The sequence below is a fragment of the Thunnus thynnus genome, chromosome 5 (assembly GCF_963924715.1).
Source record: "Thunnus thynnus chromosome 5, fThuThy2.1, whole genome shotgun sequence".
NCBI classification, from domain to species: Eukaryota; Metazoa; Chordata; class Actinopteri; order Scombriformes; family Scombridae; genus Thunnus; species Thunnus thynnus.
This window is the reverse complement of record NC_089521.1, coordinates 1,197,879-1,214,273: the sequence shown is the minus strand read 5'-3', so window position 1 is coordinate 1,214,273 and position 16,395 is coordinate 1,197,879. Positions and strand designations below refer to the sequence as shown.

At 38.6% G+C, this 16,395-nt stretch overlaps 1 protein-coding gene across 6 annotated transcripts; it reads left to right on the top strand.

Moving 5' to 3' along the window:
- Nucleotides 1–898: 898 nt before the first annotated feature.
- ska1 (spindle and kinetochore associated complex subunit 1) lies at nucleotides 899–16,044 on the top strand. Of its 6 annotated transcripts, XM_067588658.1 has the most exons (11): nucleotides 1,163–1,404; nucleotides 1,583–1,689; nucleotides 2,385–2,474; nucleotides 2,577–2,617; nucleotides 4,906–4,996; nucleotides 7,501–7,586; nucleotides 9,011–9,126; nucleotides 9,608–9,702; nucleotides 12,987–13,124; nucleotides 14,312–14,481; nucleotides 15,289–16,044. In XM_067588658.1, the coding sequence occupies exons 6-11, from the start codon at nucleotides 7,505–7,507 to the stop codon at nucleotides 15,435–15,437; spliced, it is 750 nt and encodes a 249-aa protein (XP_067444759.1). In that variant the 5' UTR covers nucleotides 1,163–1,404; nucleotides 1,583–1,689; nucleotides 2,385–2,474; nucleotides 2,577–2,617; nucleotides 4,906–4,996; nucleotides 7,501–7,504; the 3' UTR covers nucleotides 15,438–16,044. The 6 variants fall into 6 exon arrangements, with proteins under 6 accessions (XP_067444758.1, XP_067444759.1, XP_067444757.1 ...); XM_067588657.1 differs by lacking the exon at nucleotides 1,163–1,404 and adding an exon at nucleotides 899–997 and having other exon boundaries at nucleotides 1,583–2,474; XM_067588656.1 differs by lacking the exons at nucleotides 1,163–1,404; nucleotides 1,583–1,689; nucleotides 2,385–2,474; nucleotides 2,577–2,617; nucleotides 4,906–4,996 and adding an exon at nucleotides 6,136–6,290.
- The last annotated feature ends 351 nt before the right edge of the window (nucleotides 16,045–16,395 follow it).

Sequence of the window (16,395 nt, the reverse complement as noted above, 5' to 3'; positions counted from 1 at the left end):
AACTCACGTTTCTGAACAGCGCTGCAAAGAGGCTCCCAAAAGCTATTGATTTCTGAATGAATGGATATGTATTAAAAAAATATTTTTTTGGCCTGGCAGGGGTTCTTGTTGTCCTGGCGGCCCGCCAGGCCTGTACAACTATAGGGAAATCGCTGTATGGGGTTTTTTTTTAACTTGTCTGAATTCTCTGTTCCTGTTTCTTACAGGCAGTAAATGAAGAGTGCAAAGCAATAATCACCTTTGAAGTTCTTCCCTACATGTTACATGGTGTGGTGTCTCTGTGTTATGGGTGTATAAATAGGTAGAGGTCTGCCTGCAATGAGGCAATGAGTAAAGTTTTAGCTTAGTAGTCAGCACAGTCATCTATGATCTGGGAGACTCCAGTTCGAGACCTGGTGTGGGGCCCTCCTTCTTAATATAAAAGCGTAATAAAAACAAAAATAGGATTTTTAAGCCTCTTTACTTTTATTCGAATACAAATACAAATAATTTTGCTGCCCCAACAAATACAGATACAAATACTTGGCCCTCTGCACATCCCTACTACGCTATATGCCCAGTATGTTACTGAGTCCATGGAAGGAGAGAGATACTTTTTCTTTCTTTGTTGGGTCCAGCAAAGAGTTGTGGTTCTGATGCTGGATGGTGTAGTCTTTGGTAGGCCTTTGTCCTGCTTACAGAGTTAGCAGCTTGGCGCTAACATGTTTTGTGGCTCATGTTGCTTATCAGTTCAGCTGGCAAACTTTGTGTCATAGCAACTGGTGCTAAACTTGAATCAAGCAGGCTCTGCATCACTGCCGTTTAGTAGAGCGAGTTCTGTGCATCTGCCTTGAAGAGGCCACACTCAGACCAGAGGGAGAGGAGCAGCTGAGCAGCTAACGCAACAGCTGTGAGGAGAAAGAGAGAGAAGAGGGGAACCTCTAGTTTTGTTAGCCTGGGTTCATTCATTCAGCAATCGATAGCGTTTGGGAGTCTCTGTGCAGCGCTGTTCCGAAACGTGAGTTAATCTCTGTGTCTTTGCCTGGGAAATTCTAGGTAGCGTAGCTCTATTTAAGGAATACAGCAGTACGTAATATGTGTGCGTAGTGGGTGAGTGAGTGGTTGAGACAGAATGCGAGCGGAGCAGAGAAAAAGGTTAGCAGTAAGTTGTCAGTCTGGTAGTAAACGTACAGTACAGACTACAGTGTGTCAGTTAATAAATGCTGCAGCTTGTTAAGACCAAGAAAAGTCACGTCTGTTGTTTCCCCAACTGCTGGAAAACTGAAGGGGGTTAGCGCCAAAGTTAGCAACAATGGGTTAGCCTAACCTGAAGACGCTGGACAGAGAAATAGAGAACAGAGAAATGCGTGGCTGCTGAGTCTCCTGACTTTTGCTCTAGGTGTGTTAGACAGGAGGGAAGAAATTGTAAGTATTATTATAAGGATGTATGTATGTATTATATGTAAGGATAAAGGGTGTTTTGACATGCATTTTTGATTTATTAAGCTCACAAATGTGTACATTACCAGCAATGTGTTTGTGCATGCAGACTATAAAGTAATGTTGTAAAAATATAATAAATGTCATGTGTCCTGTTTGACAGATGTGGGACCTCCACTGGTATGCTGATGCATAAACTCACCCAATGACTGCACCAGGATAACCTGGAAACAGCCAGAGGAATCTAGCAGCTGATAAGTAGAGAGCAGAGTAAAGTCCATCATTCAGACAATGACACATTTAGGTTGTTTTGAATGAATGACAGTGCTGACTTGGATTTAAGTAGTTTTTTTTTGTGTTTACATACATATCCGGTGAACAGTGAAGCAACTGTAGCCCACTTTTTTTAGATAGTCTGCAAACTGTAGGACAATGCAGGAGGATGATGATGATCCTAAATATACAAGCAAATGTTTTTTATGACCCAGCAGTGGGAAGTCCTCCACTGGCATTGTCATTCACCTGACCTCAGTGCAGCTGAGCAGTTGTGCCACTTGCCAAAAGAACAAAGGCAAAAGTCCAGTTTATAGTTCAGGTCCAACACAGAATCACCAGGGGAGATATAAGTGTCCTCTGGGATCACAGACTTCAGACAGTCAATGACTGAAAACAGTTTGACACCAAATGTTATATATCATGATAAAGTTTGTTTTAATTGGTCAAATGAAAAGCTACAATTCCTACACAGTTGATCTGTGGATATAAACACCATCAAGGTAAAGAGGAAAGATTAACCTCATAGTCATGGTTTCATTTCAAAGCCAATGTGCTGAAGCACAGATAAATTACAACAGAACTAACAAATATGTGTATCAATGAAAATAGTCTTTCTTGAACAGTTTTAGCAGTCGTATTACAGTTCCCTTATTAATTTTTCCTTTGAATTTTGCCTCAATGTTTTTCAGGTCTACTCACTCACACCACCACACTGGCTCCCTTTACTTTGTTCACCTGTCACAGGCTGGCGAGACATACCAGCACTCAGGGGCATAGAGGTATGTGTAGTAAAAGTTTAAGTTAACAGATTCACATTAAATTTACTTAATTTATTTAAGACATCTGTTTTAAACTTAACAAAACATTTTCTTTTATTACAGAGTTTCCAGAGAACCAGAGTAGAGAGCTCGTGAGACACCAGGTAAGACAGCTGTGGATGGAGTGTCACTCAGCAGGTTTCATGTCTGCTGTCTGAGTCCCTACCTGTACCTACCAAGACTGGCTTTCACAGCGAAACATAGAGTCACCAAGCACTTTATTAGAAACACCTGTGCAATCTAATGCAATCCTATACAACAGCTCTGCCATAATACTCTTACAAAGTCTATATATATTCTGTCCACCTTGATGCAGTAGGCAAAATATTAGGAACTCTTTAGAGTATAATGTACTCCTGCACACCACCACCACCCACTACAACCTCATGTAACAAGTAGAATTATCACCTTTCTGACAATGTCAACAAAAACTAATTGAATTTAAACACTGTCTTTTAATGTACTGGATGATTATAAGAGATGGTTAATCTTTGTACAGTTGATGTACAGATGTATTGGTTCTTCATCATCTTTTTTGTCATATGACCTCTGCCTTTTTCAAAATAAATAAAAATTATACTCTTTTTGTTTTGTGAAATTTTCATCCACTTTTTCCTGCTAATGGGCTAAGCACTCCAGTGGCTCATTACAGTCACTATTTTAGTAATTTGTTATTTCACCATCCTATAGATAGTGATAAAGGGAATGTGCTGATGTAGTTTTATGAAATTTGAGGAACTTTAAACAGTGACTATAATTTGCAACCTTTGTTTGGATGTAAGGCTTAATGTTTCCAAAACTCTGCTTTATTTTGAATTTGAACTGAATGCAATGTCATTAAGTGTGCATACTGCATACTTAAAGGATTAGTTATTCAGGTGAATGATGTGTTTATTGATAATGTCAGGTGTGTTATGAAGTGACCTACTAATACTGGCGATCTTACCCTGATTCTTCAAGATTCATTACAGTAAGTTGTTCTGGTAGAAGGCTAAGGCTGGCAAAATGTAACTTGCTGGAAGTGAAATGTGTCAAAAGAGCCCAAATTCAGACTTGCTTAACCCTATCCGTGCTTTACCAGACTCATATATACTGTCAAGAGAATTATTGCAATTTCAAAGCCCTCCTAATGCAGCATGAGTGGCATGTTTGGAAACAAATTTAACAGGCAGATCACACATTATTAAATGTATCATGGATCATACATCAGGCCTCAAATGTTGCAAACATCCCTCATTTTCTAAAGAATTCTTTCTTTCTCATCTCCACTGCTCTACAGAGAATCATGAAGAAGGGGCTAGTATAATACAACTGGCCTAATGTTTCCCACATTTACATAAAACTTTACACCAGTTTGTCATATAAATCAATTAATCATTCATTCATGATCTTTTTTTTTTTTTTTTTACAGACTCTGTCGTGTGATCAAACACTGTTTAAATTCACAATAGTGGAAGGTCACAGTTTCTAGTGATACATTCAAATGTGTAGCATGTTGGATTTTTATGTCATTAAGACTCAGTAAAGTGTTGAGATAATTCAATATATATGAATACATCATACGTACAGTAAGTCATACTATCATACAATTTGGATGTTTTTTCCCTTACATTGAAACAAGGTTAAATGACCCTGTCAGTCCTAACCTCACTGATCTGCACTGAGACACTCAGATGGTTGCATCTTTGCAGTGAAATGGGATTGGGGTAACTGTCTCTCTCTTTACTCAACATACCAGACTCTCTGGGTCTCACTGGACAAGCTCTGTAACTAACACATTGTTCAAATTCACATTTCTTAGCATCTTATCAGTTATTGTAATACATTTAAAACACCTTAAATCTTACTTCTGGTCATTTTCATTGAGTTGTGTTTATATACGACCAATTTTATAACACCTAAACAATGTGATGCATATTATGTGATACAAGGAGCTCTGAAGGCAGGTAAACAACCTCACTGTGACTGTACTGAAAAGGGAAGACCTAGATATGGTTTTCATATTGTGAGTGTAGCCATGTTTGAATGTGCTGTGTTCAGATGACTTGCCTCAAACTGAAACATTAGAATGCACATTGATAACCTACAGTTCTATTACAAGACTGTTTCAAAATGCCTTAATGTGATACTGATCTAATTTAGTGAAAATTCCAAATTACAATAAATAATTTGTGTACTTACTGCAAATGTGTTGCATTTAATTACCACCCATGATTCATGACAATACACATACTTTATTTGATTTTAAGCTTTTTAAGATTTTTAAGATTTTAAGCTTAGCTTTAAGCTAAGGTTTGCTGCCTCAGCTCATCTTTTTAATTCTAACAACTGATTTCAGATCATTTCATATCTTTGGAATTGAACTCAGAATATGCTGTTTTTCTCTTTTCAGGAGATTTGTTGGACCTGAACTATAAACTGGACTTTTGCCTTTGGTCTGATTTTCGGCGAGTGACACACCTGCTCAGCTGGACTGAGGTCAGGTAAATGACAATGCCAGTGGAGAACTTCCCACTGCTGGGTCATAAAAAACCTCCCAGCTGCATTTGCTGTATATTTAGGATGGTCCTCCTCCTGCATTGTCCTACAGTTGGCAGACTACCTAAAAAAGGGGACTACAGTTGCTTCACTGTTCACCCAATATGGATGTAAACACAAATCTACTACTGTGTTTGTCTTCCTGTTATGATGTCAGCATTTATGACAAATCCATTCTAGAATGTTAAGTGTCTATAAGTGAGTTCCTCAGAAGTCAGAAACAGATGTCACACTCTCACACCAGCTGAACCGACAAACATTCATCTTCAGAGAAAATCATCTGTCAGACACTCGACAAGATTTTACGTCTATAGTTAAACACATTTATATTTTACATCATTTATCGTCATTTCCATTCAGTCACATGTGAGGCTGAAAATTCCTGAGTGTCAGGTTTGATATGAGTGTCATAATTTCTATTTTCACTGAAACATTTAGCCAAATATATATTTTCCAGTGTTCAGAAGACACTTTGATCATATTCTGGGTTATTGAATAATGAATTCACTATCAGGATTATCAAAAAAATACAGATGCAAATAATCAATAAATAGTATAAACGCATTCTGCGATTAGAAATGGTTCCTGTGCCTCTGAGCAGGAGACAGGACACAGTATAAATGCAGAGTGCAGGTTGTTTTAGGTGTTTGTTAAACAGGTAACAGGCTGCAGAGAGGAAACAGCTGCTGGCAGTGATAACTGTGCACCTTTATTAGCGTCAGCACAGTGCACATGTGTGCAGACACAAACTCCATCAGAAGTTTCTACAGCTGTTAAAGCTGATCCAGCTGTGATCAGCTGTCGCCGTCATCAGAAACAGACAATGAGAGAAGCCACTCACTGTTGCAAAAAACAATGGCAGATGTTGGAGCCTAAGAAGGCTAAAATGTTTGGGAAAACTTTTTTTTGATGAAATTTAATGGGCTGTTGGTTTGTACGTTGTTAATATGGATTCTGAATAATATTATATCTGAATAACTGACATTTATTATTGTTAATATATAGTTTAGTGTTCAGGGTGAGCGGGTGAGCGGTAATGCGCAATTTTGTTGGCAACCGCCTTTAAAAACTAATATTTACGACGGTCTTTGAAGCCTTTGAAGGAGGCAACGAGACGTAGCGTACGCTGGCCATGACGTCTCGTGTCACATGTGAAATTCAGATTGAACCGGGAACGCAGTACTGAGGAGGAAAAGCAGAGAGTTATATATCCATGAGGTAAACGGATAACATAATTGCGTAAGTTACCTTATATTAAGAGCACAGTTTTATATTTACTTGTAGATAGACACACAGACAGTGCAGGCCTGGAGGTGTCTCAGTCCGAGGGCAGCTAACGTCTCCGGTTATGATGTTATGCCAGATGCAGTAATGTCGTCTGGTTTGTTATTAGCAGTTAATGCTAACTGCTCACCAACGTCAGTGTTAACCGTAACGAAATTCAAAGCTAGCTTCAAGGTAGAGTGTACAAGATCGTAACATCTATTGTATTCAGGCCTTTGTTGTTGCTGTTTTGCATAACCGTGGACAGGACACGCATCATCTTTAGCGTGAAGTTTACGATTAACGTTACTTTACTTAATTTTACGCTTAGCCTTAAGTAAGTTACACGTACGTTAACGTTACACTTTTTTGTAAATAATTTTGAGGTTGTCTTCAAATCGGCATAATTTACACCAAATTCTCAATGAAAAATGCAATCTCTTGCTCTTATTGTAGCACTGTTGTCCAAACTGTTCTGCTCACAGGGCAATGTTGTTGTGGGTTGGGTTGATACTCTCTGCTTGTGTTTGCGGTCTCGAAAGACAACCACAGTTGTGACGACGCTGAAGTTAGCTATCGATTCGGGTTTAAGGGAAAAAGTAAGAAACATAAATAGTGAATTTTAACGGCTTAACCTCGTTTTTGCACCAGTAACACTTGTGAAAAAGGGTTAGACATCGTAGCAAAAGCCTTATCGCTGTTTAAACCCACTTTCACATTTGTGAAACCTTTATTTTGCTCATGAAAACAGAAAAAATGGCGATTTCACTGCTTTTTACCACCTAGACCGCTTTACATCAAGTCCAGATTAAAAACCACTATACTTAGAGTCGTGAAATCTGGACTAGATTAACAAGGAGACTCCAGAGACAAATTAAAACACATTGATTTGAAAGTCCAGATTTGACAAGTAACGTTAGTAGTTTTTGATCTGGGCCTGCTCTCGTGTGGCCTGTGTGGGGGGAAAAATGTTTTTTTTTCTGTTTTCACAAATAGAATAAAGGTTTCACAAATTTGAAACTGTGATTTAATGAGTCCATTCATTTTTCATTTTTATGTTTTCAAATTGAATATGAGAAATTGAAGAGTTCTTCTCAGCTATTAGTTTTGTTCAGGAAATTCTCCAGGTACATTATCTGTAAGTACATAATGTGTCAATATTAATGTTTACTTTGTCCTGTGTTAGGAAAATGAGTGAGCTGGAGGATATCAGCCACCACATTCATGACAGGATATCATCCATTCAACGTATGCTGGACCTGTCAGTTGCAGGTATGACAGATTAACTTGACAGTAGGGCTGGGCGATATGGCCAAAAATCCTAACAGTCTGTATTGTTTGTCTTTTGTTGTTGTTGGTGTTTTTGTTTTAAGCTTATGGTCGATTACGCCATACACCTCACTAGGGCCATTTCTGGCTTTATAATTTAAAAAAAAAAAAAATCATTTTGGCTGTGTTGATGCATATGGCATACGTTTTGACAAGGGTGTAGGGTTTGTTTTTTTTTGTTGTTTTTTTTTTAATTTTAGAAGTTCAACCTCCGCTCCTATAATAAATCTATAATAATCCATGTAGCCAAAATGAAGACCCTCAGATCTTTGTGGACAAAAATATCCTTAAACCCATTAAAAACCATAATTTTTGATCCCACGGCCATTACAGCATAAAATCAAGCATTCTATTATATCTGGCTTTAAATCTAGAGCCCTGGCTTCAAAATTTTAGTTTTTACTATTTTCCACTGGATTGAGCAGTTTTCTCATGTTTGACTTGTGGGGCAAATATATGCTGTTCTCCTGGTTTCCACTAGGGGCATTGCTGCTTTGTTAGGGAGCACTGTAGACCAATATAGCAAATGTATGCAACTAAAATGATGTGTGTTGTTGTGTGTGTGTTTTGATATGGATGTCAGCTAGTGGTGTGTGAGAGAGAGAGAGACAGAAATTCTGTGGTACTTAAGGTCACAATTCTCCTCCTCCCTGTCTCTCTCCCTCAAAAACTGACATTTAAAGGGTTAAAATTCTTCTTCTTTCTCTCAAATTAAAATATTTGCTAGTGATAATCAGGACTTGTAGACTGAGTTTTTCCCTATGTCCTTGTGCTAAAATTGACTGTTAATCCACATTTTAAAGCTGATGTTTAAAAAAAAAAATTCTTCTCAGGCGGTCATCAAATTATATATTGTGATAAATATCAATATTGATCAATATGGAAAAAATTATCGTGATCATATTTTTTTCCATATCAGCCAGCCCTACGTATCACCCTCTACTCTATAACCAGAGATGATACCTCACCAACTAACACAAACTGAGAGCACAGATGAGTGTGCAGGGTCATTTTCACTCTGTTTTTCTTGTTCATGCATCTGTTAAATTCACTACCAGATAGTCAGACAGCTAGCCACCTGGAGTCATGATAGTCCTGTAAACTGCAGCAGGTGAACATGTAGTGTCACTAATCACGTCACAGTTTACAGGACTGTTGTGACTCAAAACTGCTAATGTAGCAGCTACCATCTATGTTATTGTTTGACTAAAAATAACCTTTTTGTGCATATTGTAATAACTCAGTTTTTACCATTTAGATCATTTACACATCTTGCAATAACAATAGATGTCGCTTAGCCCTGCATGAGAGAAGACTGTGTTCTTTCACTTTATTTTTTATGTCCTCTTGTCTCTCTCCACATCTAGAAGTTCCTCATAATAACATTAAGAAACTTGGACAAGAACTCTTTGCACTTGAGAGACTTGTGGGGGAGTTTGAAAACTGTATTGGTCAGCATAAAGACCAACTAAAACACCTGAAGGTAAGCTGGAGACCTGAAGTTTGTTTGGTTAATGTTAGTGTAGTCAATGTCAGTGTATCTATGCTGCTGCTTTACAGTAACATTCATCCAGTTGTACATCAGGTATAATTAATTACATCCTCTTTTTGCTTTGTTTTCATTGCTTTATAAATGAGAACCTGACCAATATTGGAGTTTTGAGACTTGCGTTCAAAACAGCGCTGCACAGAGGCTCCCAAACGCTATTGATTTCCAAATTTGGCGTTACATTTAAAAAACTATTTTTTGGCCTGGCGGGGGTTCTCGTTGGCCTGGCGGCCCACCTAGTACTATTAAAGGGGAAACACTGGTGTTCTAAACTCATTTTAAGCATAAACATATAACATAAGAAGCAGAAACTGTGTTTTGTGTGAGTAGGTGAAATATGCTTTCTTTTGCTAACTTGGCCTGGTTCTTAAAGGACATGCTTCTCAGTGATGAAACACATTTGTTTTTGTTTCAGGAACTTGAGGAGTTATTCCAAAAGGATGTGGAGGATGTCCAGCATCTTAAAGATAACATACCTGCACACATGCCCAGGAAGAAATGCACAGCAAAGTGAGAAAACAATATGTTACTGTAAGCGTATGTATTTGCATGATGTTCAACAGAACACTGGGCGTTTTGTATTTGGAATGAAGGACATTCAAATCTGATGCCCACTAATTCACCAGCTTGCCAAACCTGGCCCTCTTATGTTTGTACTTGTACTAAGTACATCAGTCAATAAGTACAAACTGTATCACTTGTATCTACTTAATAATTGGATCTAATGAAGAATTCATCAAATTACTGTATAGACCCAAATGTAAGACCATATTTTATTCTGGAAATTAAATCAATCAATCAATCAATTTTTATTTATATAGCGCCATATCACAACAATCCATATCACGGTCTGCTTTGACCGGTTGGGTTGAGAGAGAGAAAGAGAGAGGGAAAGGGGGGGGGGGGGGGGACAGGAGAGAAACAATCACAACAACAACAACAACAAGCACAAGCATCAATAGACAGGGAAGGATGCCATCAGGACTGTGAAGGACCAAATTAAATTTGAAAAAAGTGAGAGTCATCTTACATCAGAGGACTATACAATTACGTGTTCACAACATCAAATCTATTTGAATGGGGAGAGAACTGCTGCAACAGCGGCTCCTACAGAGAGTGTTGCATTGTGGGTTGTCTGTATACTTAATGTTGCTAGGCTGGTCAGTGTCTTCAAATCAGTTTATATTGAGTCTGCTAGGGTCGGTACACTAATAGCGACAACAGCGTAGGGCTGAATTATTCTTGGAAAGAATCTAATTGCGATTATTTTGACTGATATTGCAATTGTGATATGATTTGTGATATTAGAGGGAATGATAATTTTTACATCATTGTTCTCATTTTCATTGAAAAACATATTAGAATGATTATGGAGTGATTTTTTGCAGGGATCTGTACCAAACAAAGATGTTTTCCGTAGTCTGTAGAATATGATGTGTAGGACGGGACATCTCTGCAGCACGACGGTATTTAATTTAAAATGCTATTTTGACACACATTTCACCTTTAACAAATATTGCACCTCCTGCAATTTGAAAATTGCAGTAGGCCATATTGGATTTCAATAAAATTTTGATTAATTGTTCTGCCCTACAACAGTGTCACAGATAATGAGGAGCTCAAAAAGACAAAAACACAGTCTGAAAAATGCAAATTGTCAGAGAAAACATGTTTTACCGCTTCTAAGAGCCTGACAGTTGTACATACAGAGTGGACAGATGTTGCAGTGGTAGAATTACAAACAGACAGGACAAACAGAATGACAATATTAAAGGAGCGCTTCACAATTTTTCAAGTCCCTGAAAACAATAGTGAGGTGAACATGAATATGGAAAGAGGTTTTGCATGCTGTAATAATTCTCTCTGTTAATATTGGCCATTAAAAGATCCTATCCTAATTCCTGCTTTCAATGTAAATGATAGGGGACAAATTACATCTTTTTATGCAAAAATATATTTGCCAACTGTCGTTATAAACCAAAAAGAAGTTTGTTTTTTTTCCCCCCCAAACAGAGCATGGATGCATAAAGAGAAGTGGATGCAGGAAGAGCACCAGGCTTTGAAGCCATGGATCAAAAGTTCATAATAGAAAGAGTCATAATTGACATTGTTTGCAGTTTGAGGTGTCGTGTCAACAGTTTTAACGATGTCTCTTTTATAATGGTGGTCTATGGGGAAAATACTTTTTGGGCTGCAGGGGGATTTTTCGCTGCAATACCGCGAGTGGCCACTGGGAAAAATTGGCTGCAAGGCTGAGCGGCGTCCTATCCAGGTCTTATTATAAATCCATGCATGCTCCACTGAGCAACTTTCATAGGAATGAATGGAGCCCTGCCTCCGACGCTGTATCCAGTTCTCTTTATACATCCATGAAACAGAGTGGTACATCCCGGCAGCCGAAGTGTTTCCTATCTGTGCAGCCGAACATAGCAGTTCCTCGGCGGACTGTTTCTCCCTGATGGTCCTGGTGCTTCCCCCGCAGGCTCCACTTCACTCAGCTACCCGTCAGACCCACTGCTTTTTCCCACTTTAACCTGAATAACAAACTGTGGCTTGATGCTCCGGTTGGATCCAAACGGAGAGCCGGGGTTAATGTTAGCTGAGAGGCTAGGTGAGCGTTGGCTGCAGCATGGCCAGAGGGAAGCACAGCCAGCTAGCCTCCCAGCTAACGTTAGCCCTAGCTCTCCATGTGGATCCAACCAGAGCACTGAGCACCGGTTTGTTACTCAGGTTAAAGTGGGAAGAAGCAGTGGGTCTGACGGGCAGATGAGTGAAATGGAGCCTGTGGAAGAAACACCGGGACCGTCGGGGTGACACAGTCCATCAAGGGAAGCACAGTCAGGCAGCAGAGGAGAAGGCGACATATCGGCCGATACCGATAACGTGCCGATAATATCATGCATCCCCTAGTGTTTAGAATAGATGTACTGTACTTCATGAAAACAAATGATTTTGTCCCCCTCCACCCAAAAATGTGTTCTGCTTGTTTTTGCTTCAGTTGGATGTTTGAGCTTCACGGTGCAGATGAATGTATTTGCAGAGTTTGTTTTCACCCTGAGAGTAGACTTTACAATGACAGAGACATCTTTTGTCAGCCAAATCGCTGCTTTTTTAAAAAAATTGTACATAAAGTAATGCAGGGTGACAGCGCGACAGGATGTAAACTTTTTCAGATTCTTGTCTCTAAATGACCTAAATACATGAGTGTGATGGAAACAGAGAGGGATGATGGAAACGGAGTAGAGCAAACAGCAGAGCAACTGTGTTTCCTGCCTGGACTCTGACACCCTCAGCTCCAGTGTTAAATGCAGCAAAGTCGGCTGAACTACATTTTGAAGGAGACACTTGTACAACTTCCTGTGACCAGTGTGATTGATTCTTCAGCTGACAGTGCTGTCAGCAGCCTATCAGGAGAGATTCTATGTGGTGGCCTAGGATTTTATAAATGAACTGATACCAGAACGCAGACTTTTTTTTTCTCTGACTGTTAAAATCTGAATTCTCACAGCACAAATTATGAACAACAGCATTAAAAGTGAGTCTTACAAGCGGCAGTTGTATCAGTTTAGTGTGGGGCGGATGCTCTGCAGGTGCGCTGGATTGTACCGTAACTTTGTGGAGACTGTGAATAACATTTGTCGTTATAAGATGTGTTGAAGAAAGAAACATATGTAATAAGTCTCCAAGTCTGCAATACCCTGACAATTGCAAATGACTTCTGCACTGACTCCCAACACTGAATGCACTGAACGACTGCCTGATGTCTCATGTTTAATCTTCATCTCATCTCTCAGTGGAAAAGAAGCTGTAATGAAGCAGAGCGAAGCAGCAGACGTACAGCACCCCCAACCAGAACATGTCAAAAAGACCAACAAGAGCTATGTAAGAGAGATGGAGTTCATCACTATGCCAGAGTTTGAGAGCATCCCTCAGTAAGTATATCCCCTCACTAATATCCAACATGTGTAATGAATGATAATGTTCATAATGTTTGTTTTTTTTGCACATGCAAAAGGAAACAACAGTGCAGAAACAAAGTGCTACACATTGATCTACTACATAAGACAAAGGGACAAGAGAAGAGAGTAGGATGAGTAATAATAAAACAAAGATATATCAGTCCCAGGACTTTCCAATTGTCTGTCCCAATAATGAATGCAAATTTACTATTTACTAATGTTACTTCTAATATTTGTAGAACTATCTTATTTTCATTATCAATAAATCTGACAATTTCTTTCTCAATGAATTGTTTGGTCTATGCTCATTTTTCACAGTTTCTCCCAGCCCAATGTGACATCATCAAATGTCAACAGTCCTAAACCCAAAGATATTCAGTTTACAGTATAAATCAGCTGCAAACCATCACTTTGAGAACTCTGCAACTGGGGAATATTTGTCCCTTTGTCACAAATCATTAATCGATTATTAAAATTGTTGCTGATTAATTTTCTGTCCATCAATTTAATTAACTAATCTACTTATTGTTGCAGCTCTAAATGTACCAACTTTTATGTAAACAGTGTCATGGCTCTTTTCAATCAGATGTATTTGTCTTTTTAATTACTGTATGTTCAAATTAGAAGCCGTAGCTCTGATTTCCACTTGCCAACAGTTTTTGGAGATCGCTGACAAAAAGCTCCAGATCAGAGGCAGATCAGCCCTTGATCACTACTTGCTAGAACTGTCTTACTGACTGCTTAACCAATAAACATAAAATCAAGTTTTACTTACTTGCCTACTTACACCACTAAACTGCTGCTGAGTGTATGAGAGGAGGTGACTGACTAGTGACTAGCTTACTGTAGCAAAAGCAGGCTGACACCACTGCTGTCAGGGTTATTTAGCTTATATAATTAATGAGGGGGGCGTGGTTTATTGTCATTCAAGTCATGCATTTCACTCACAAATGAACACCTTACTATGAACTCAGTTAACTTTCACATGAACTTTAATGTGAAGAATATCACTCTGGGTATTTAGTAAGTGATAGTTACAAGTATAGAATATATCTCCCAGCTCCACATGTAGGTTGTTTGTTTTGTATTGCCAAGAGACACATTTCTTATTGTAGGCCAGCCTCATGTTATTTAAAGACTGAATGTTCTGTCCCACTCAGGTATATGAAAGGACGTGTATCATACGATCAACTTAATGCAGCAGTGCGGAGCATTAACACAGCTGTTGCAGCCAAATACAAGATCCTCCATCAGTCTGCGAAAACTCTCAACAACCATTCACGCAAGCTGTACCAGCGCTTTAAGGATCAGGAAACAAAAGATACAAAAGGTATGTTGACAATCTCTGATGCAGTTACTGCACATGGAAGATGATGATCAGTATGTTTGAATTATGCAACTTAATTAGCAGGACAAGTAGATGAAACATTACAGAGATATTGTCTGCGCAGTACGACATTCTTTACAAGAAGTACTGACTAGAATGAACTCTGTGACATTTTGATGTCATTTCATACATCAGTGCATCAATGTTTATCCATTGTGTACACATAAACCTTTCTGTTTATTTGAATATTACATTTTTCAGGTCTATTTCAAAACATTATTCATATGTAGGGCTGGGTATTCCCACTGATTTCTACAATCAATTTGATTCAGTTTCACAAGGTCTGAATTTGACTGGATTTTCAATTCGATTCAATATTGCATGAGTGCAAGAGCTCCATCTACAGACGGATATCTGTCAAAAGTGAATTATTTAGATACAGTTTAGAGTCAAAGAAAAAAAATCACATTCTAGAAACTGGATCCTGTGAATTTTTTGTTATTTTTAATTTTTTTTTTTTTACAGTTTTCCTTAAAATATGATTTAATCGATTATCAAACTCGTTGCCAATTAATTTTCTTTCAGTCAACTAATGGACTAGTCATTGCAGTTCTAGTCTGCTCACTGACTTCTGGAGATAACCTGGCTGAGAAAAACCCAACGACAAAAAGACCCATCTAGGTTTTACTCAACAAGGTTATTGAAATAAGTCAGTAAGTCTGCCTCTGAGAGACCCTCAGTGACAGACATCATGTGTACCTGCAAACTGAAACAGCGCTAGTCTCACTGATCTGTTGAAATGTGTTTCAGGTCAGTATTTTGTGGTGGAGGATGACTTCCGTGAATTTACTCAGATGAAGGTGGACAAGCGACTTCAGGGGATTCTGAACATGCTGCGACACTGCCAGCGCCTACGGGAACTACGAGGGGGAGGCCTTACCCGCTATATGTTGTTATGAATGAACACCACAATGAGGCAGATGTGTTTGTTTTGTTGTTTTTTTATATATATGGTTGTTATTGTGAAATAATTTGTAAATGTGCACATTTCCTGGTAAATGGTAGCCACTATGGCATGAAGGTTTTTATAGACTGCATACCTTTAAGGTTATTTTATCCACCATGCTGGCATGTCAAATGCTACATGTGGGGTTTTTTGAATCATCACTTAAATGACAATAACCAGTAGTTTCATTAGGCTAGAGGCCTTGTTGACTGATATAGTATATTCCTCCATCCATTAACTATACCACTTATCCTGTAAGCTAGAGGGTCATGATGGGCAGGCTGGACAATGGGCGATAGGTAGAGCACACCCTGCACAGGTTGCCAGTCAACCATACGGCATCCCTCAAAATCACAAACTTTGTGTCCCTAAAAAGAACTACTGTGATTAGTGTTTTTCTACTCAAAATATCATCTAAATGTACACATTTACCAAATGTATCTGGGTATATGCTTTCATCATCCACACCTGTATGTGCAAATCTGCTCATATACTGGTATGTATGTGTGTATGTATGATTAAGAAACTAAATTGAATAAAAATCAAAGGAAAGCAGTTAATTGATGATTGATTTTAATCCTGTGAAACCTGAATCATCACTCACTATAGCCAATATTTAAGGATGTATATATACTCATGATAATTATGTTGACAACATGAGATTCTGTGTTTGGGATATTGTTAAAATAAGGTGATAAACATATGTAGAGGTCCTGGGGTCTATTCCAGAAAGCAGTTTAAGGAACTCTGACTAACCCTAACTCTGAGTTGATGAATCCTGAGGTGGAAATCTCCGAGTTTTCTGTTCTAGAACAGCTGGTCAGAGTCAGTTCAATCAACTCTGAGTATGTTCGTTGAGTTAAGCTGTGCATAGGAAATGAAAAAACCCATCATCATTGAATTTCCGATAC

Coding starts and splice junctions, on each gene's coding strand:
- ska1 (XM_067588655.1), top strand. Junction 13,125..14,311: donor GAGTTTGAGAGCATCCCTCA/GTAAGTATATCC, acceptor TGTCCCACTCAG/GTATATGAAAGGACGTGTAT. Junction 14,482..15,288: donor GGAAACAAAAGATACAAAAG/GTATGTTGACAA, acceptor AATGTGTTTCAG/GTCAGTATTTTGTGGTGGAG.